The 20,976-nt window shown below is 25.8% G+C and overlaps 3 protein-coding genes across 4 annotated transcripts; 2 read left to right on the forward strand and 1 right to left on the reverse strand.

Moving 5' to 3' along the window:
- The first annotated feature begins 1,039 nt into the window (after positions 1 to 1,039).
- On the forward strand, positions 1,040 to 12,930 carry LOC132918419 (uncharacterized). Its single transcript, XM_060979631.1, has 12 exons — positions 1,040 to 1,766; positions 4,258 to 4,307; positions 4,459 to 6,930; positions 6,994 to 7,335; positions 7,417 to 7,734; positions 7,846 to 8,012; positions 8,073 to 8,274; positions 8,358 to 8,450; positions 9,678 to 9,738; positions 10,129 to 10,859; positions 11,880 to 11,948; positions 12,313 to 12,930. Exons 2-12 carry the CDS (start codon positions 4,269 to 4,271, stop codon positions 12,400 to 12,402), a joined length of 4,584 nt encoding a protein of 1,527 aa, XP_060835614.1. The 5' UTR covers positions 1,040 to 1,766; positions 4,258 to 4,268; the 3' UTR covers positions 12,403 to 12,930.
- A 382-nt stretch (positions 12,931 to 13,312) lies between these two features.
- On the reverse strand, positions 13,313 to 16,046 carry LOC132918421 (exosome complex component RRP43-like). 2 transcript variants are annotated; one of them, XM_060979633.1, is made up of 6 exons: positions 15,726 to 16,046; positions 15,588 to 15,621; positions 15,365 to 15,502; positions 15,006 to 15,300; positions 14,724 to 14,945; positions 13,313 to 13,580 (listed from the first exon to the last, which is right to left on the reverse strand). In XM_060979633.1, the coding sequence occupies exons 1-6, from the start codon at positions 15,740 to 15,742 to the stop codon at positions 13,483 to 13,485; spliced, it is 804 nt and encodes a 267-aa protein (XP_060835616.1). In that variant the 5' UTR covers positions 15,743 to 16,046; the 3' UTR covers positions 13,313 to 13,482. The 2 variants fall into 2 exon arrangements, with proteins under 2 accessions (XP_060835616.1, XP_060835617.1); XM_060979634.1 differs by having other exon boundaries at positions 15,588 to 15,646.
- A 110-nt stretch (positions 16,047 to 16,156) lies between these two features.
- On the forward strand, positions 16,157 to 20,608 carry LOC132918420 (cyclin-A2). The gene is made up of 7 exons (XM_060979632.1): positions 16,157 to 16,863; positions 18,307 to 18,480; positions 18,564 to 18,839; positions 18,908 to 19,131; positions 19,201 to 19,405; positions 19,487 to 19,737; positions 20,231 to 20,608. Exons 1-7 carry the CDS (start codon positions 16,699 to 16,701, stop codon positions 20,340 to 20,342), a joined length of 1,407 nt encoding a protein of 468 aa, XP_060835615.1. The 5' UTR covers positions 16,157 to 16,698; the 3' UTR covers positions 20,343 to 20,608.
- The last annotated feature ends 368 nt before the right edge of the window (positions 20,609 to 20,976 follow it).

Below are 20,976 nucleotides of genomic sequence, written 5' to 3' on the forward strand. Positions count from 1 at the left end.
TTACCTACACGCTACACCGATACCGTTGAGTTGATTCCCGGATCATTATATATTATTTTCAATATTTAGTCAAATATTCAGCCTATTAGCGTAATCCAAGAGACCACGAGGAGGTTGACTGACAAGTTTCTTAAAAATTTTGTTCTTTTTAGTTTTTTTCATGTTTTGAAAATCATTTAATTTTAATTTATCAATTATTTATTGTGTTATACTATAATTTATTATTTATTAAGAAAATTATTAGTTAGATAAAAGTGTAATACACTGTTCTATTTTATACTATATTAGATTGGATACGGCGCGACTGAAATGCGGTTCGAGTGCAAGTAGAACATTCATAATTCCAAATCCAAAATCCAATATTTTAAAATAGATATAATCTTTTCTATGATTAAAACTGACGGTATAAGCACAAAATATAAATTAATCTATTCCATCATATAAGAATAACCTAACCTTTTTTTATAGTATAAGTGTCGGGGAACCGAAAAATGAAAATGATTATTATGACATGGGTATTGACATTATTTGACAATGATTATGAGTTGTGACTAACGTAACGGCCCACGTAGGTATAAATAATCGTGTAAGGGGATGTGCAGTAGCTTGCAGTAATGCAGTACCTATAATAAATTAGTCACAAAATTCTTCCAAGTGTATGTTTAATTAAAAATATTTCCAAGTCTAAACAATAAAATACCCACAGTTTGGTATCAATCTAACTGCTCGCTCTAACTCTGGTAAAATGGTTTTCCTATATATTATATAATAATATGCCCTTTAGGCTTTAACCGCTATTCTTGGTTAAATGGGCATCTACATGACTAAATAGATCTACTCGTATAGTAATATCATTCGACAATCATGATGAAAAAATCACAAAATAAATAAGTATGATGATTGATGACTTAATTTCTACGCACAACCCCGCGCGTGTCCTGTCAACAGTGAATAGTTATTGTCAATAGTTTGCCATCTCTCATTGGTCCTCAATAATAAAAGTTTTTAATTTTTTATCATTATTTACTATTTTTCATTTTAAATTGCTTTATCATGACAAAATAGTAAAAAAAAAAATAGGGTTGATCTATTTATTCTATTTTGTCATGTACCTGATCGTGACTATATCGTAGTTGGTTGTGGTTGTCTCACGCACATGCGCAGACGCACACGGCTAAGACTATCTGTTTGTTTACTTATGTAGTTATATGTAATATGTAAAGAAAATCCCCACCGTAGGCCTGATTGCCTGAATTCTTAGTGCCGGCGGCCGGTCGCTTCGATCATTGACCACTGTTCACTACTGGATCTGTCAGGTCTCAGAATTGCTGACTAGTGTTTACAGCGTGTTGAAGAATGAATTCTGAAGACAGGATTGAATAGTGATCACTGACCGATCAGTAGGACGTGGAAATATTCTATTTCTTTTCTATGTTTAACTGAAGAATGATGAATGAAGACTGGATTATGGAACATTAATGCATTATTATAACCATCGATAAAGAAGTACCTGCATTTTCGCATTAACGGGTCGTCGTCCTATGCTACAGTGTATAACGTATTAACTTCCGTAAAGTTCATACTTAAATATTTCATAGTTGAATACACAGCCTTTAGAATTTTTATTCGCTTTTCTCACTAGTCAGTAGTCTCACTACCTGACGGTTAAATTCAAGTACCTATATCATAGGCATATTGCAGTTTCAACTTCCCAGTTCTTTCCTTAGACATCTTTTTGTACGTTTCACACTGGTCTAAATACGACGGTAAGTTCATATTATTATATTGAATTTGATTTGGAGTTTGTTATTTTAATTAGTTAATCACTGGTTCAATGTTAATCTTGGAAATGTTTATATGGACCAAAATGCATTATTAGTGTTATAGTTCAGTGGAGAGGGAACTAAATTCAGCCCGATAAATTGACAATTATCCATGCCACTCAGTAAATTGTTTTCAATAGATTATAATAAAATGTTTATTATCTTACTTAAATTTAACTTTTACATACAACATACCTATACATATTTCATAATGTAGAACATATTAATTTAATGAAACTTTTTAAATAATATCTGATATACAGCATTAAATGTTAATTCTAATTTAATATTAAAATAATAACGACAGTTTTGAAAACTGTTATATGTTTCAATAAGCTTGTATATTATTAAAAATATTACTACAATTGTTTTGTTTTGTAATTATTAATTATTCAATTATTTCAAGCTATTTTGTTAAATTTATAATTTTCAACATGGTAAATAAATACATTTTTTAATAATTAAAAACAAAGTTATATAAATTATAAATAAAGTATTTTACAGGTTTAGATATATGAATTAGTGATTTTTGGGAAATAAAACAAAACATAAGTAAATAATATAAATGCATAAAGAAATTATTATGTCTGCTTAAAGCTTCAATGTTTACTCGATGTAAAAACTTCAATATAGGTAATTGTTAATTAAATATAATACAAATTACAATAGTAAATAGGTGCCTACAAACAAAATTATATTTATTTTACCATTTAATTATAAAATAAGTTTTATATAATACACTTTAAAAATTGATATAATTATAATTATAAATTGTATAATTTTACCAAAATGTATAATATTCATTCCACTCGCTACCTACAGATTTTTTCAAGTAATTTTATGATAAAACAAATTATTATAATTCTTCAAATAATTTTTTTTTAAATTTATTATTACATAGGGTAGCATGTATGACTATTTTTATTAAGTATTCTTTTAATAACAGCGGTACCAATACATACATACATTTCTCTAGAATTATTAGTCATCGTCATATAATTATGTACAACTTTGTTGGTAGAAATTTAACTATCCAGGTGGTTTATTATAAAAAAAAACCATCAAGATTTACCTCATAGTTTTATTTTTATTATATTATATGAGTATATGTAATTGGTAATATGAATGTAATTCAAACAAATATTACAAATTGTTTAGACATTTATAATTTTGTAAATAATTATTTATAAATATTGACCAGGTTATAATGTACATATATAAAATATGATATGAGTAAATAAACATACTTATAACAATTTTCAATACTTAGTAGCACATTTTTATTTCCGGTTTTAATAAATGTTTTTAAATTAAAATAAGTTAAAAATTTGATATTAAATTGTAATACTATTACCTATGCCTTTTTATGATAATTTAATAATTTTTTTTTAGCCAATTGAAACATAAAGAATTATATTCTTTCTGTATTTGCGTTATAGTTATATACTAAGAAAAAAAATTCTGAAATTTCAAGTATTTCTTAAAAACTGGCTATGGTTACTAATGGACTTGAAAAAAAATTATCATCTTGTTTTTTAAGTTTTTAAGCTGATCAAAAATAAGAATGTCATTTATATCTATGTGTATATATTTCTAAGAAAATAATTATTTTTTAAAAACTTTCATACTATATATCAGTGATTTTCAATCAGTATGTTGTGGAAGCTGTGAAAAAACTTTTAATAGTTTTATTAGTATGTATCTATATGTATATATAGGTATGTAGGTATATAAAATATGTTTCACATATTATATGATGGTGTGTCACGAAAATGTTGTAGATGAAGTGTTGAAAACTACTGCTATATTATATCAATGTTCTTCAAAATTCATCCATTTGTTAACACAAGTATATATTATTACCATATTTTAATCATAAAATTTTAATATTGCTTTTTTAAAAATAATTATTTATATATTTGAAAGAAAAGCAAAATACTAACTTTGAACTCAGATAATATAGAAATTCACTTTTTATTAAGTTTTTCACAAGTATAGACCAGGGGTAGGCAACTAGTTTTTAATGTGGTCTGGATGAATTGAAAAGACATTTTCTAGATCCAGAAAATTCTATTTTTATTTTATTTTATTGTTTTGTTTACCAAGTTATTCTGAGTCTATATAGAGAAAAATAATGAAAATAAAAATTAGCATTGAAGTAAAATAATATTGACGGTCTTCTCCCCACAGAATATCAGTTACAATCGTTGGCATAGATTCTTAAGACATCCTCTAAAAATTGATTATAGGTAGTATCTTGTCCATATTTTTTAATATATTATAATAATATTATGTTTAAGATAAATATTCTTAACTAAATTATTTAATGGTGTTTAACTTCAGTGTTAATAATGACTTTAATTTTTTAATACTATATAAATAAAAATAAATCTGTACATTTTAGATACTTAATAATATTTATTTAATGTTACAGCTAGAGTCATCATGGAAAATTTAGCTGATAAACAAATAAGAATTGCTAGAGTAAGTTTTTATCTTTAAATAATAATAAAACTTAAATAGTTATTTATTTAATTAATTATAATATTATGCATTTGTCCAATTTACAATAAATAATAGATAACAATGTTTATTTATAAAAACCGTATTAAAGAATTACATTTTTAATTTTTAGGCATTGCTGAATCTTGGTCATTCATATATACGTACTGTTAATATAGAAAATTCAGAAGAAGAAAGTGGAGAAACTGAAGAGGGGGAAACTGATAGTGAAGAAGCTGAAAACAGGGAAAAAGAAGTACAAAAAGAAATTAAAGTAAATAAACAACAGAACATAGAAGAAAAGCAAGAGAAATCTGATAAACAATATACTAAGAAAGTAAATAGAAAACAACAAAAATTAGAAAAAAAATCAAAGCTAGAGGATATACCACAATACTTTTATACAGATATACAACAAAAATCTAACAAAATTTCACCAGTTAAAGTTGATACAAAAAAACACGAGATTGAAAAAAATGTTGCAAATAAATCTTATGAGGATAAACACCATAAGTTAAATATTGACTTACCAAAAGAATTAAATAACATTGTACAACAAAAGTTAGAATGCGCAGAAGAATTAATTGGAGAAGAGCAAGATGAGTTAAGTAAGAAACAGCAAAATTTGGATGTAGACGATCACCCAAAAATTGTTATAGATAAAGAATATGAATGTAATGATGAACTTACTAAAGAGTCTGAAAAAGAAAACCTGGCAATACCAATACAATTACTGATTGAAGCCCCATCAATGCCTGGTGAAGAAGTAGAGTTAAAATTAAAACTAATAATTGACAAATTTGATATAAACAACCATAAAGAGATTGAAGAAAATCAACAACATTTTGATGAAGTAAATAAATCACAAGAAACTGAAAGAGATATCCAAGATAAAATAAATACAGGATCAATTCAAAATACCAAAGAACTATTTTATAATACAAAAATAAAAGAAGATTTTAAAGATCTACAGCAAGATGACGATGAAGAAAATATGGATGAAAATCATAAAAGAATACTACAAGAAATCGAATCACTTATAATTGATTTACAAGATAAAGAAAAATTAAAAAACAATATAAATGAAAAAGAAGAAGAATGTGACGAATTATTAGCATTACGAATTGCAAAAATAACAAAAGAAATTGAACAATTAGAGTTAGACATGGATCAAGAGCATGATGAAGAATTAGAAAGAGAGTATAATGATGAATTTTATCGTGTGTATTCAAAAGAAGGCAAAGAAAAGTTCTTAGAAAAACTACTTATTTCATTTAAACAAGAATCTGCACCATTCTATCAAAGAATTGAAAATTTGCTTAACAATTATTTTCCAACTAAATTAGATAAAATTAATGGTAAGATATCAATAGATCCTAATCATTCCAAATTTAATGAAAATCTTAAAGAAAGGTCTGATTTGAGCATTGATAAAATGAAAGAAATACAAGAAGAATCTAATAATAAAATGAACAAATTTAAGGAAGTTGAAGAAGGATCTAATGTTAACACTTGCACATTTGAAGAAATGCCTGAAGAATCTGACATAGAAATGAAAGAATTCGAGGATGAAGCAGTACAAGAAAAGTCTACCATAGAAAATGAAAATGAAATACAAGAAGACTCTGATGTAGATGTTGTAGGATTTGATGACGAAGTAACAGAAAACTTGGAATGGAACTTACAAATAGAATCTGAATTAAATACAGATGAATCTGATGGGCAGTCGTTACAAGATAGTGAAGAAGAAATAGAAAAATTAAATGAAGATGTTAACATAGTAACTGAAATAGTTGATGATTATGAAGTTATTGAATCTTCTTCAGTAGAAGAACTTAGTCCAATTGAAGAATCTGATTTTATGGAAAACGAAATTAGTTCTATAGAAATGAAACAGCGTAATAGAGATATACATCAAAAGATTGATAAAGAAGGACAAGTAAAATATATTGATAGTATACACAAATTACAAGAAAATGTACATGAAAAAAGTAATAATGATAAATCTCAGAAATTTGAAGATTTGCAATTACAAATGGAAATAGAAAATATTCAAGATTTAGACGAAATACCTTTAAAACTGAAAATACAACAAGAACAGTTAGAAGAAAAATTACATCAACAAATGAAAACATTTCAAGAAGAGTTTTATAAAAATTCAAAATTAGAGTATGACAAAGAACAACAGTTAAAAGGTAATACATTAAATGACCCTGTTTATGATAAACAGCAAAAATTGTTTTATAAGCTAAAAGACAAATTTCAAAAAACAAAAGAAGAATATAAAGATTTAGTACAACAAAAAATGATTGAAGCTTTACAACAAAAAGTTGATGAAAAGCGGTTACTGGAAATGAAAGAATTTCCAGAAGAGTTTGTTGAGCCAAATATAGAAGTAGAAGATCTCCATAAAGAAGTTTTGCAATTAGAACGTGAATGTACTGAATTAGAGCCTGAATTTAGTTATAATATACCATTAGTTGTTGATGAAAAACCAAGCAAAAAAAAGACTAAAAAAGTCAAGTATAATTTATTTGATAAATTACACGAAATACATAGAAAAAAATTATGTTTTTTTGCTGATTCTAAAGAGTGGCCTGAAAAAGTATGTACAAATAAAATAACATGATAAAAATAATATGTTACATTCATTATTAATTTGTTTCAGTATTTATACCCATCATGTTTGCTGGATGAATTATTTGATGATCCTTCAGAGGTTAATCCAAATGTCTTTGTGATTACATTGTACTCTGTAGATATAGGTTATTCAATTAAAATAACCATGAATAAGGATGAACCACCAGTTGAAACATTTTATAATTACGCCGAAGATACAATACTAGAATTCGTGGAAAGAGAACAACTTCCACCAAGTTTATTGCATTTATTTGATAAAGCTGATCCAATGCTATTTTATAACGGACGTGTTATAGCAGAAATTCATAATAAGTATCATGCTGATGAATTAACAAGAGTGTATCGAATTTTATTGCATCCTCATAGTTTGGTAAGTTTGGTTTATTACAAAAAAATTTGTATTTTATATGAGTTATTAATCAATTATTTTATAACATCCATTATTTTTCAGTCCATTCAGAGTGATTTAAATCGAATAATTGCTCAATGTAGTCCTGCCCATTGTTCATATGAACAAAGATTAAAGATAGAGAGTGAATTGATAAGACTAAACTTTCCAGTCATGTGCATGGATCCGTCACCTCTTGCTGGTTTAACTGTTCAGTTACAACATCAATTGTTAAGTCGCCGAACCATAACACTAAACCCACTAAATGTAATAAACAATGATTCTTCCAAATTTGAAATGGATTTATTAAATAAGTCGCAAGAAGATACATTACCTAAAACAAAGTTGAATAAATCACAAAAATCATCTTCAAAATTGATGGTTAGTTAAAAAAATTATTTTCATTTTTATAATGAATTTTACAATATACTTAGTTTAATTTAAACTAAATTAATATTGTAGTTTTTGAATCTCATACATATTTATGTTTAGGAGGATACTGCAAGTGACAATATAATTCATCATCTTTTATGGAAGTTTGATTTCCGTATACTAACATTTAAACTTATCAAATTATACGTTTTTGTTATAACTGAAACTCGAGAATATTCTATGTTATTGTGTATGAATTCAAAAGTTCCACATGCTCTTAAGATGAGGTATACAATTTATAATAGATAATTTAAATGATTGTATTTTCAACATTTCTTTGATAACAGGTTTAAGATAAATCTTGAAACAAATAAGTTAAAAGCCTATATTGATGTGATATTACAAATTCTTAAACAAAAAGTTAATCCTGATATTATAGCGGTGCGACGATATAAAAGTGATGATAAATCAGTGCCTCGATCTATTATGTGTGTTCCATTGTTGTTGAATGATCATATTTATGAACCTAGTCCAACAGATATTTGTAAGGTATATATTGTATAACAAAAATGAGGAAAAATCTCTCTTTTTTTAATGTTAATTTAAAAACAATTATTTTATTTTAATTTTAGTTGCTAGATGAATTGTTAGTAAATATACATAAAAATCAACCTGACCAACAAATGACTGATGAAACAAAAAATAAATTAAAAGTAAATAAAAAGGTAAAATTATAATTAACATTTTTAATAGATTTATATTATGTCAATTAAGTGATGTAGTATTTTATTCATTAAATATATTATTATAAGTTAATTTAATTTAACTGTAGCAAATTATATTAAAACAAATAATTAAAGTATACTGTATACAGAATAGAAAATAGGTTAATATTAACTTGTCAGTGGTCATTGGCACAACTAGGGGGGGGGAGACTTAGGGGGCAGGTTTACTCTTCTCAAAACATATTTTAGCCCCTCCCCCCAATTTTTTTTTGATTATTTAAGATTAAATAATAAGTTAAGTATAAAATAGTGAGGATGTGAGATACATCCTATGCATCCTATTATCATATTATGATGCAGAGAATTATTATAAAAGAATTATTTTAAAGTAAATTGTATAATTATAAATTTCAAAGTTTATTTTGCAATATACATATAATTTAATAAAAATATTTTTATCTAATAAATATTATGTGGGCATGCAGCATCGAGCAGCGGCACTGTGGCGGTCACCGTCCAATATTTTAGTTTGATTTTGGTGACTAAAAATGGACAAAATTATTTAGTATTTTTAACATACCAAAAAAATTATCCGTATTTGTACAATTGTTACTATTTAACTATTTGTAATTCAGACGATCCTCCTAGTGTTTTGGAAAGTATGAAAGGAAGTAAATTAAATTAGGTATTTATTTGTGAGCCTGTAAACCCCCTAATATTTTAGACCTAGTTGCGCCACTCTCAGTGGTTCAATGTTAGGGCTGAGGTTACATTTAAACATAAAACAGAATTAATTTTGTGTTTTTCATTTATATTATAGTAAATTCACCTATTGTAGAATTTAAATGTAAGAATCTTATTTGTGTTCTATTATCAGTTATATTTTTAATTTTAATCTTAAAGCAAGTTTCAGCATTTTTAAAATTTATTATTTTACATAGGTACTTATAATTTGCTTTAAAATTAAAGTATAATACAAACTATAATGGAACATAGATACTATTCCTATCTTAAAATTGATAAAAGATCATATACCTTTTCATTTTAATGAATTATTTACCTTTTGTTGAAGGTCATTTGTAAAATAATGTAGTCACAATGAGAATTAAGTGCTACAACTATGCTGTTATTTTTATTTGGTTTTAGTTGTTTTTCTTACTATTTAGTATTTAGTATTGTAAGTAATGATTGTCATTATTCAAATATATTTATACATATTTTTTATAGATGGATTCAAAGAAGAAAAATGTTAATTTTGGTAGTTCAAAAACATTACCAAAAAATCTAGGTAATTTAATTTATTTTTTATATATTTATGTATTTGTATTAATACAAATGTTAATAGATTAATCAGTATAAATGACATTTTAATAAATTTTACATAATATACACAATAAATAAATTAAAATATTAATTTTTCTCATTATTCTTGTATTTTGCTTGTTCTTCATTGTTTAACACTTAATAAAAATAATAATAATTATTATTATTATAGTAAAAACTAACAGATCTTCTAAGTACCATTGTATTATAAAATAAAAAAACTTCAAATGCTCGATGAGAATTAAATTAAAATGAAATACAATTTGTTTAAGAATTATTTAATTAGAAAATGTAAAAAAATATCTACTAATTTTGAGTTTTATTATAAGAAAAAAAATTATATTTAATTTTACAGGAGTTAATACAGATCAAAAAAGGAAAAAACGAGTTCAAGCTTTTGAATCAAAAAAGTCAATTCCGCGTAAAGTTGAATCATTGTCGACAAACACAGTATCTGCAGATTCATTTTCAGCTAAAGAAGTACCTTTAGTATCAATTTTTTCTAATATAATACCATCAGTATCAAATAATGTTACTGTAGTATCATTAGAACAGTGTTCAGCATTATCACCAGTACCAAGCACTACAACTGTAATGTCATTTGTACCAAGATATAAAACAACTTTTTCATCTGATACTTTAAATAATGATTATCAACTAGCATCTAAAAATGTACAACAATTTAAAGATTGTAGTATAAGCAAAAATGTCCTATCTAAATCAGTTACACAATTAAAAACTGATCATAAAAAATGTTTGGGAAAAAATGATATTTCACTGGAAACATTGTTTGATAATACGAGCATAAACAGTCGATCACCTATGTACAATTTTGTAAAAGATAATAATAAATCACAATTAAGTTCTCGTGATGATGCAATGAAGAATATAACAGTTGTAAAACATGTCCATCGTAATTCAATTTGTCTGAAAGGTTCAGAAGTCACTATTAACAAAGATAAATTGCCTCTAATAGCAGATATAACTGAAGAAACATTTCCAAATGATCCTAATACCACATATCAGGAGACTACACAAGTTGATGATAATTCAACTACAAATATAGATTGTTTGCCTAACTTACAAGTATGTTGTATATATAATTATTCAAATTTACTAATAAAAAATATAAACTAAAAAAAAAAATATTGACATCTTTTTAATCATAATAATTTACACTAAATATCTTTACATCTAGTTTAGGACTAGCTCAAATGTTGTTTTTTTTTCTATAATACTATATGTATCCAAATATTTAAAGACAATAGTACAAAAAAAAATATTCTGAAACTATTAATTAACTATTTTCAAATGTAGAATAGCTTGCGTTATTTCATTTTAAGGCTAAAATAATTTGTTTTTAGCCTATGAATTGCTTTAATCTATTCAAGGTGGTTTTGAATATGTTGAGGGAAGTTTTTTATTTTAGATGTCTGTGCTATTTAATCTCCGCCAAAATAAAATACCTGTGACTTATCCCCATAGAAATTAAAAATAAAAAATCAGTAAAATTGATTTATTATTGAAAATATAGAACATGGTATTTACATAGATTTTTGTGCACAACTCAATAATTAAACATTTTATTAAATTTGTTTTTTGAACTCATTTTAAAAATATTCAAATACTTAGAATTCTGAGAAAAAAAACCAACAAATTTATGATTGTTCTTTATTAAATTTGAAAATATATAATTATATACAATTAAAGTATTATTACAGTAAAATCTCGGTATCCGACAGATATCACATCACGCTACTGCCGGATTAACGAAAACGGCAAATTAATGAGGGTTCACATAAAAACACATTTTTTACTCATTCAAAAATTAAAAATTATTAACCTTATTGAATGTTAACTAAATAAAAATAAAATATTTAATAGGTTTATTCGGATTTAATCTGATATTACTTAGTTTTATTATGTACGATAGTAACTTTATATACAAATACATATTGGTATGTATGGGTTAATATAGTCGAATTACCGACATATCGGATAATCGAACAGCCGGATTACTGAGATTCTACTGTAATTAAGAATTGTCAAAAATATGATAATTTAATATATATAAACATTCATATTATTATTTGTTTATTTTTCTAGGTTACATTACCAAATTCTGTTATTACACTATTTCCAGCATCGTTAAACGAGTCCAAAATTCAACATCAGGTATAATATAACTAATTATTTAATTTTTTTTAAATTAAGCTGGTATTAGTGTATAAATGTTTAATTACCTATGTATTCCATTAATTACATAAACCATAAGATGATATTATTATCTAATGCTTTGTTCAATATAAAAAAGAACCTTAACACCAATCTTTGTCATATAATCACAAACACGATTGGTAGTTACAAAACACAAATATACATTGTAACACATACTTGTTGATACTGTGCACAGTAGCTGGCTCATAAGGTTCCTTTTTCATTTAATATAGCATTGATACGTTTAGTTTAAATAATTTATTGTAATGATATAGGTTATATAATTATTTATTTGATAATTAATTAATTTATTATTATGTAGAACAATGATGTTTCATTTCAAGAAATAAATTATACTTCTTTCTCAAATACCGAAGATATCAAAGCTGCTAAACGAAAACGCACCTCATAAATATATGTTATTTTTATAACTTCATATTTTATTTCTTCTGTATGGAACAAAGAACATCATTTTATTTTTATTTATCACTAATTAGTATTAGTTGTGTAATTTAATATATAATATATTAATTAATTTTGCTTTGTAAAATAATTAAAATTGCTTGTATTTTTGAATACTTTTTCTTAATGACTAATTTATCTATTTCTAGTTATAATCAAAGTAACAATAACATTCATTACACTTAGCACATACAGGTATAAAATATATCTACACAATATACAATATAATTTTATAATAATTGATAATTTGTATAAATTAGAATTTAAAAACATATTTTTTTATGAATTATGATTCTGTTAACATTTTGATTTAAACCAATTAAATTGTGAATATGAATACAAATATAAATAATTTTTCCTTTATTAGTTTAAATTAGAAGAATTGCATCTTTAAATACAATTATTTTATTTTAAAAAGATGTTTATTATAATATACATGTTTATCTATAAGATATAATATATATATTTATTAAATGTATTTTACCTTTTATCGCATTTTATAGGAACTGTAATAAATGGTATAATATTTTTAAAATAAAAATTAACCTAACATATAAATCTGACCTTAAGTGATTACTAAGAGTTAACAATTGTTTACGCCAGGTACCTTGATTAGGCAATCAATTGTAAACTGTGATATAATTTTTTTTTCTAAAAATTTTTTATTGAACCATCTGTTACAGATTTAAGCAATATGTAGATTAACATTTTTGATACCAAGTGTTAAATGTTGAGTCTATACAACTGGCCAATAAAAGAATAATTATCTCACTAAGTATCAAGACTATATGCACAAAAATGCATCATGGTTAGTCTATTAAAACTTCACGGCTAGTTATAATACAAAAATTATTCCCAGATTGTTAATACAAGAACTATTTTTTAGTTATTTAATAGTACACTTTTTGCTTTATACTATGAGTTCAAATTAAAAAAAAGTTTATGAGTGATAACAATATAACAAATATGCACAGGCACACTGCTTGAAATTACATATGTTTAAAAAATAATAATGTAAATAACAATTATTTTATTGTGCAGCTTTTATTAATTGATGAATCGTATTTGTTCTGTTCTGAGCATGTCTAATACAATTTTGAATTTGACCATCTTTTATGAATTCTCCTCCTAAAATAAAAATAAACAATACAATTATATTTTATGCTTTTATATATTATATAAATGAAGATTATTTATGAACTATCAATATGTAAGTCAAAATCAATATCAATTTAGTACCTTCCAATCCAATATCAAGTAAAATATTTAACATAACACTAACTGGGATTAAGGAATTTAGACCCAAGAAATATTTAGTGTTGTATTCAACACCAAAATTAACAAAATTAAACTGAATAGCAATCAAATTACATGACAATTAGATAAAATGTATACAATTGATATTCAATTTTCAAACATACTGATGTCAAAAACATTGATTAATTTAATGAATTATTAGTTTACTATTGATTCATTAAAATGTAATGATTGTTTATGCAATCTAATATGAATACATTTGAATAAATGTGTAATTACATTGTATTATAGGTAGCGGGAATTCTGCATAGTAAGCACTAAAGCAAACATAAAATATATAACTATTTTATTTTATTTATGAAACTAGTGTCACTATAGTTAATATAAATTATTACCATTGATTAAATATACAATATATTATTGTATATTTAATTAATGGTATTACAATCTCTATAAGAAATTAATATGGTGTTGTATGAGAAATCACCAAATATTTAATGAATCAATATATAGTGAGCTAATGATCCCTTAAACACGAGTAATTGGCACTAATTTTTTCACACAACTCAGTTTTAGTCTTGAAACTGCATCATTCACAAATGCACAATAGTTATATTCTTTTGCTATGAAGAGTATTTTATTAAAATTTAAAAATTATATTGTCATAACTTATAAGTAGGGTTCAGATTTGAGGCAAATGCTTTTTTGGTTATAAAAAGTTGATATAAAAATTTAAGAGTTAAACACATATTTATAGTACAAATCCGTAAAAACTAGTGAGGACAACATCAATCTTATATATAAAATTTCCTTTAATGGATAAGTTTCATTATCATTGTTGGACGTATAAATGAAATTAATTTACCTAACAATTACCAAAGTACATATCGATTAAAATGTGTTCTTGATGGGGAAATTTAAGATTGTCAATAAATGATTTTTTTGCCTATTTTACATTTTAAGTGATTTTTCAATCATTTAATATTTGAATAAACTTATAAATTTGTGGCTTACCAGGTTTGTGCAATGAAAATAATAAGGAACCATTGGTCACAACTGTCAATTTACTAACACATAGTTGCTCTTCTTCTTCAGTTGGATCAGCTAAAATATATTTTTCATTAAAGACTCCAAAGGTTGATGATACTGGTAAACTGTTAACTTTTAATGGAATGTAATTTTCAATGACAATAGTTTCTTCAGTTTCTTTGTCGTATTTTACTTCTGGTATCTTAACTACAGAAAAAATTAATTATTTAATTAAAGAACATTGGTATTAAATACTGTTTAATGTACCTGTTTTTAATGCTGATAACAAGGCTATTAAGCATGCATCTAAAACAGATCCATCATAATTCAAACAATATACATCACACGACAAGACCCATACTAATTTATCTACAGAAATACATAATTGTTGTAAGTCTAGAATTTTGCAATTATTACACACTTCGTTCAAGAAACTAGTAATTTGCATTGCTTCATCACATGGAATTCCAGGTCGAATTTTTTTAGAGCATAGACTAGGTAGTTCAACATTCACTAAAAGATATCCAATATCTGGAGTTTCAGATTTAGGAACACCTAGTTCCTAAAAAAGCAAAGATACTTGATAAAGTTTTAAAACTTAGTTATAATTAAATAATTCAACTTACTGCCTTAATGCCACAAACAACAGCTGTATTTCCAATTTTGACTGCTGCTGATCCATCTGCTGTATGTATAGTATTCAAATTTAGAGATGCATCTCGAAAGCTCATTAATTCCCTGCCATCATTTCTTTTATTAAGTGCCTAAAATAATGTTGTCGTAATTGTAACATATTATGTATTGTATACGATATAGGTAATCAATTTAATAGAATAAAAATAAACTTACCAGGTATTCTTTGGCATATGTGTCTTGAATATTTCTGAAAAAAAAGTAAAACAAATAAACTTGGACGTATTTTCAATTATATTTGTAAAGTATATAAGGAACCATTTGTCAAGCTAATCATTGGAATATCGTACTCACTTCTTGATAGAGTTCATCTCGCAAAAAAGTTTTTGTCTACCAGACTCAAATTGATCAAATTTAAACGTGAAACAGTATAAATTAAAAATAAATAAATTACAGTACTGTAAACACGTCCCACTAGATTTCCGTGTGTTCGTGTAGTGGCTTCGCCGTAAATCAAACGACTCGAGGACTGGACAATCGTACGTCTGTAATTCATTAAATTCATGTGCCGGATATGTGCATGTGTTATTGTGTTATCAATGTTATCATAGCCTCGAGCATGAGATCCAGCCGGTCCAGGACGGCGCTTTCCTCGTTATCGACGATAAGGATGCCAACAGTGTAACCAACTCGACGGTAACTGGTAGGTCGGTAACACCGCATCAATTACGCGTCGCCAGCCGACTCGGCCAAACACCTCAGCTGCACCTGTAGTTTAAAAAAATAACGGTTACGATTTTTCGAGCATTTGTTAATTGTTTATCGCGAGTCTTTTCCACTACAGGCGGTCGGGTCGCGCAACGTTTAGTCCCGGCGTCCGTTCAAACAACTTCGATCTAATCCACGGAATATTGATTGTTAATTATTAATAACTAGGTATAGGTCCGGTGTTCATAGATTATTTCGCAATTAAAACGGTCATCGCCACGGTTTAAGATATCACCAATACACATCATTTTGTTGCGTAAGTTTGATTTCCTATTCATAACTCGTTCAACTCTATTAGTGCGTTCATTATACATTTATTACCCTTATAAATTTGGAAGTCGCGAATTTTGTATTTTTTTTTACGACTGCAAACACGATTACAAATATTGTTACCTATAACATATCGAATATCATTCGCTCCCGAATGACGACTTTCAAAGCTTGACAACAATCGACCAGTGCCATCGACAACGAACGTCGCCGTTAAAATCCGTGACATTTAATAATAATATCGAATATCATTATTACACATCGCGGCGACCGAACGGAACGACGAGAGATGGAGTTTACTGTTTTTCGGGATCAAGAAAATGCCAACAATGTTTTGCGCAATAAGGAAAATAACGTGCCGTCGAGGGACCAGCAGCCCTCCAAACGACGGTCGGTGCTCGGGGTGCTGAATGCCAAACAACCTTTCACCAAAAAGCCGCAGCCGAAATCCAAGGTGTGTAATTATATAGTACCTAGTGCATTTCTCCAATTTTTAAGTTAATTGTTTTCTCTCAAATCGTACTTTGTATTTAATATAATAAATTACGAGGATAATGAATCGTAGATTAAGAGGTACTATTTTTGCCTTGTACGTGGGCGATTTTATTTATAATTATTGAATATGATTACTCTTTTTAACATTGTGATAAATCAAAGCATTTGCTATATAATATAACGAAAAATTTGCTGTGGGATTTCCTTTGTTTCGATTTATTTTTAATATGATAATTGGTGGGTTGATGGATATTAGGTGGTATGTTATCGATACTGCAATAATTACCTAGTCAGTAATCAAACTGCTTCATTTATTTTTCTCATTAACTTAATTGATCATTTACACCAATCTATTCTACCTACACTAAAATTAAACAGTTCTCCTATAATATTCTTTTATTTTAATTAGGCAATTCTTTGACTTAATTTTGAATTATGCATGTAGCATACTTATTTAAATACAATTACTAATAGGTAAGTATGTCATGATAATTATAGCTGTATGTTGCTAACAATTAGTCTCATTAATTTAAAGAAATAATAAGTATTAGTAAATACCTACCTAAGAGTACAATATACAATTTTTATTGTAAATCAAACTGTAGATATTCTTATTTACACTATCTACCTATACAATTATAAGTTAACAGTTATTTATATTTTATAAATTCATAAATATAAGTATTTAATTTGGTAATTGATTTTAAGATTTACTTAAAATTTAGCATGTTTATTTAAAAACGTGTATTCTTAAAATTTTATGAAAAATATTGTTTAATTATTACATAACCTAATTTATATTTTTAATTAATGTACCTTCTGAAAAATATTTTTAATAAATTTTGCTTAGTTTTTAAAGTATTAAATATAAATTTTAATTTTAAAAAGGACAAGTATAATTGCTTAAATTTTATATTTTTTTAAAGTACCTATCTAGATTTCTATTCGGGATCTAAATTATGTAATGGGATAAGTGTATTCTAAATGTATTGGTCATTTACATAATAGTTACAAACATAATACTACTAATCTTATTGGTTATAATTTAATTTAAGTATAATTTTAGTGGATTTTATTCAAATTTATTGACTTGTGCTAAAGACATGTTAGTGTAAAATATTTATTAATATCTTTATGTGAAATATATTTTCCCTAGAATAAGTTAAAATATTCTATTAGGTATTTCTGTAGAGATTTATATGTATGTGATAACTTTTAAGTATTATTTTAATATATTGATTTTAATATTCTACAATTTTGGTTAATACAAAACAACAATAAAGTATAATTATTTAAAAAAATATTAATTGGCACTTATAATGGTGAATATATTTTCTTGCAGTTAAACAATATAAAACAATGCATAGTAGTACTTATACTTATAAATATCATTTCATTTTAGCCACAAGGATCCAGTAAATTTGGTTTTACTACTAAATCATCAGTGCCATTTACAATTCATGAAGATCCACAAGTATTTAAAAAAGCTGCTGCTAGTGAAAACTTGTCAAGAAACAATGTGGAAAATCAAAAGCCACTACTGCTCAAGAATGAAGTTAATATCAGCGAAGCAAAGGTAACCTAATTAGTTACCTAATTTATAAATAAAAGATATTTTATTACATTCTAATATATTTATCCATATTTTTTGTTCATTAGGTTACTGTACCTAAGGTCGAGTTGAAAGAGAAAAGAAAACCATTGTCTGATGTAAGCCAAATTGTTCCACCATCCGTAAAAAATATAGTGCAAACAGATGAAAAAGATATTAAAGATATTGACGAATCAGCAGATTCAAGCAGTGTATACTCACCTATGTCAGTTGATCATGACAAATCTATAAAAAGTACTAGTCATTCTTTGACTGCACATAGGTTAAGTTGTGATGTAGATACTTACACATGCGAGTTATACTCCTATCTCAGAGATGTTGAGGTAATGGAGGATATGTTATTCAGTTTTTATAAATATAATTACTTATCAAATATCTTTATGATTCATAGAAATTACATCGTCCTAAACCTGGATACATGAGAAGACAACCAGATGTGACATATAGTATGAGAGCAATATTAGTTGATTGGTTGGTTGAAGTAGCCCAAGAATACAAGCTACAAAATGAAACTCTGTACTTAGCAGTTTCATTTATTGATCGTTTTCTTAGTTTAATGTCTGTGGTCCGTGCTAAACTCCAATTGTTGGGTACTGCTGCTATGTTTGTTGCATCGTAAGTTTAATTGTTTCTTATATTCATATGTTAGTAAAATTGATTGTTCATATACTTTTTTTTTAATAGGAAATATGAAGAAATTTATCCTCCAGATGTTAGTGAATTTGTTTATATAACTGACGATACTTATACAAAGAAACAAGTACTTAAAATGGAACAGTTAATATTGAAAGTTTTAGGGTTTGATGTCTCAAATCCCACAACTGTTATTTTCTTAACACACATTTGTGTTCATTGTAATGTTCCGTTGAAAGTTATGTACTTAGCAATGGTAAGTTTTGACTTGTGTACGATCTATGTTATATTATTTATGAATAATTTAATTATAATGAAAACAAATAATTTGTTTTAGTATTTGGGTGAAATGAGTTTACTAGAAGCTGATCCCTACTTATCTTATACGCCTTCTTTGATTGGCTGTGGAGCTGTTGCATTAGCTAGGTTGATATTAAATTATGAAGTTATTTGGCCTGAAAACATGTTTGAATTAACTAAATACAGTTTAAATGATCTGATACCTGTTCTTAAACATTTAAATCAAACTTATAAAACTGCTCCGCATTCCCAACAATCTGCCATTCGGACAAAGTACAAGTCTGCCAGGTATGTTAATGTGTAATTTTTTGTAAATAGTCTAGAAAAAGTTTTTTGCTACTAAATGTATAGAACTTTTTAAATATATCTAATTAGGTTATTTTTTTTTTTTGTTTATTAAATTTATCATTTTACATTAAATTAGTTATAAGATATCCATGTACTCAAACTACTTCCAACAGATAACCATCAAACATATTTATGTATATACTACATGTATTCGTGTATTTTTGATAGTTTCCTTTTTTATTACATATATTATTTTAAATCAAAACCAAAAGTTTAATTTAATTTTTAGTTTCACATAAAGCTTTTTCATTGAATACAAATAATAATGAGTATCAATGAATCAATATTACTATGTTATACCTTTGAAAGACTGTAGACAACTTATGTGACTCATGTGTACCTGATATTTTGTTAAAGTCTAAAAAAGTTATTTACATAAAGTAATTAAGATTTTTTAATTAAAATGGGATTTAATTTTTTCTTATTATTTCAGATATCATAGTGTCTCTGAAATTGAGTACATAGACTTAATATTGCCCGAAGAAACTGCTCAAAAAGAAATGTCAGAGAGACTCAAGTTGGTTGATGTTCAAGACAAGTCATGATTCTATCGTTATTTATTTATGTTTTCGATTTTTTTTTTTAAATTATTATTAATTTTTTATTAATTTTTTTGTAGTAAATGAAAAATTTTTTGACACTTTTTTAAACAATATATTTTTAAGCTAGAAAGAACAAAATAATGTTCAAAACGAACCATACAACTGGAGATGTTTTTTTATTTTACGTTCATAAGAATCATGCGTGAATAAAAAAATTTTACATTCATAATTATTTTTTTTTTCTACTAAATACATTTAAATTTATAAACTATTTTTTTACTTTAATTTAATTTTATAATTTCAAAATATTTGTGTTTTTCATTTGTTGCCGTTTAGAAGAACAGGTATATCTGCACTTGTTGAAATAAGAAAATGTTAATTTCATAAAATTATTATATTATCATGCATAACATTTTATCATTATTTTTTTTATATAAAATTTATAAGATTGAAAATTCATATTTTTATTAACAAATTACCATTGCAAAATTTTGTTATGTAAATTATTATGACTGCCACATCAAATAAAAAAAAAACAACACAATATTATCTGGGTTGAATTTGATTTATTATAGTTGTTTTAGTGACATTTTTAAAGAACCTATAATCTTAGAAATACTAAGCTCTGAATACACAG

This window comes from Rhopalosiphum padi, chromosome 1 (genome assembly GCF_020882245.1).
Source record: "Rhopalosiphum padi isolate XX-2018 chromosome 1, ASM2088224v1, whole genome shotgun sequence".
In the NCBI taxonomy this organism is placed as follows: domain Eukaryota; kingdom Metazoa; phylum Arthropoda; class Insecta; order Hemiptera; family Aphididae; genus Rhopalosiphum; species Rhopalosiphum padi.

What these genes read in the sequence shown, in the direction of transcription:
- LOC132918421 (XM_060979633.1), bottom strand. An exon ending in TTGTTTGTGGCATTAAGGCA is followed by an intron (nt 15,301 to 15,364) that starts GTAAGTTGAATT and finishes TTGCTTTTTTAG; the next exon opens with GAACTAGGTGTTCCTAAATC. An exon ending in ATTTTCATTGCACAAACCTG is followed by an intron (nt 13,581 to 14,723) that starts GTAAGCCACAAA and finishes TTTTTATTTTAG; the next exon opens with GAGGAGAATTCATAAAAGAT.
- LOC132918419 (XM_060979631.1), top strand. Translation starts at nt 4,269, where the DNA reads ATGGAAAATTTAGCTGATAAACAAATAAGAATTGCTAGA. An exon ending in GTCCAACAGATATTTGTAAG is followed by an intron (nt 8,275 to 8,357) that starts GTATATATTGTA and finishes TTTTAATTTTAG; the next exon opens with TTGCTAGATGAATTGTTAGT. An exon ending in AACATTACCAAAAAATCTAG is followed by an intron (nt 9,739 to 10,128) that starts GTAATTTAATTT and finishes TTAATTTTACAG; the next exon opens with GAGTTAATACAGATCAAAAA.
- LOC132918420 (XM_060979632.1), top strand. Translation starts at nt 16,699, where the DNA reads ATGGAGTTTACTGTTTTTCGGGATCAAGAAAATGCCAACAATGTTTTG. An exon ending in AGCCGCAGCCGAAATCCAAG is followed by an intron (nt 16,864 to 18,306) that starts GTGTGTAATTAT and finishes ATTTCATTTTAG; the next exon opens with CCACAAGGATCCAGTAAATT. An exon ending in ACAAAGTACAAGTCTGCCAG is followed by an intron (nt 19,738 to 20,230) that starts GTATGTTAATGT and finishes TTATTATTTCAG; the next exon opens with ATATCATAGTGTCTCTGAAA.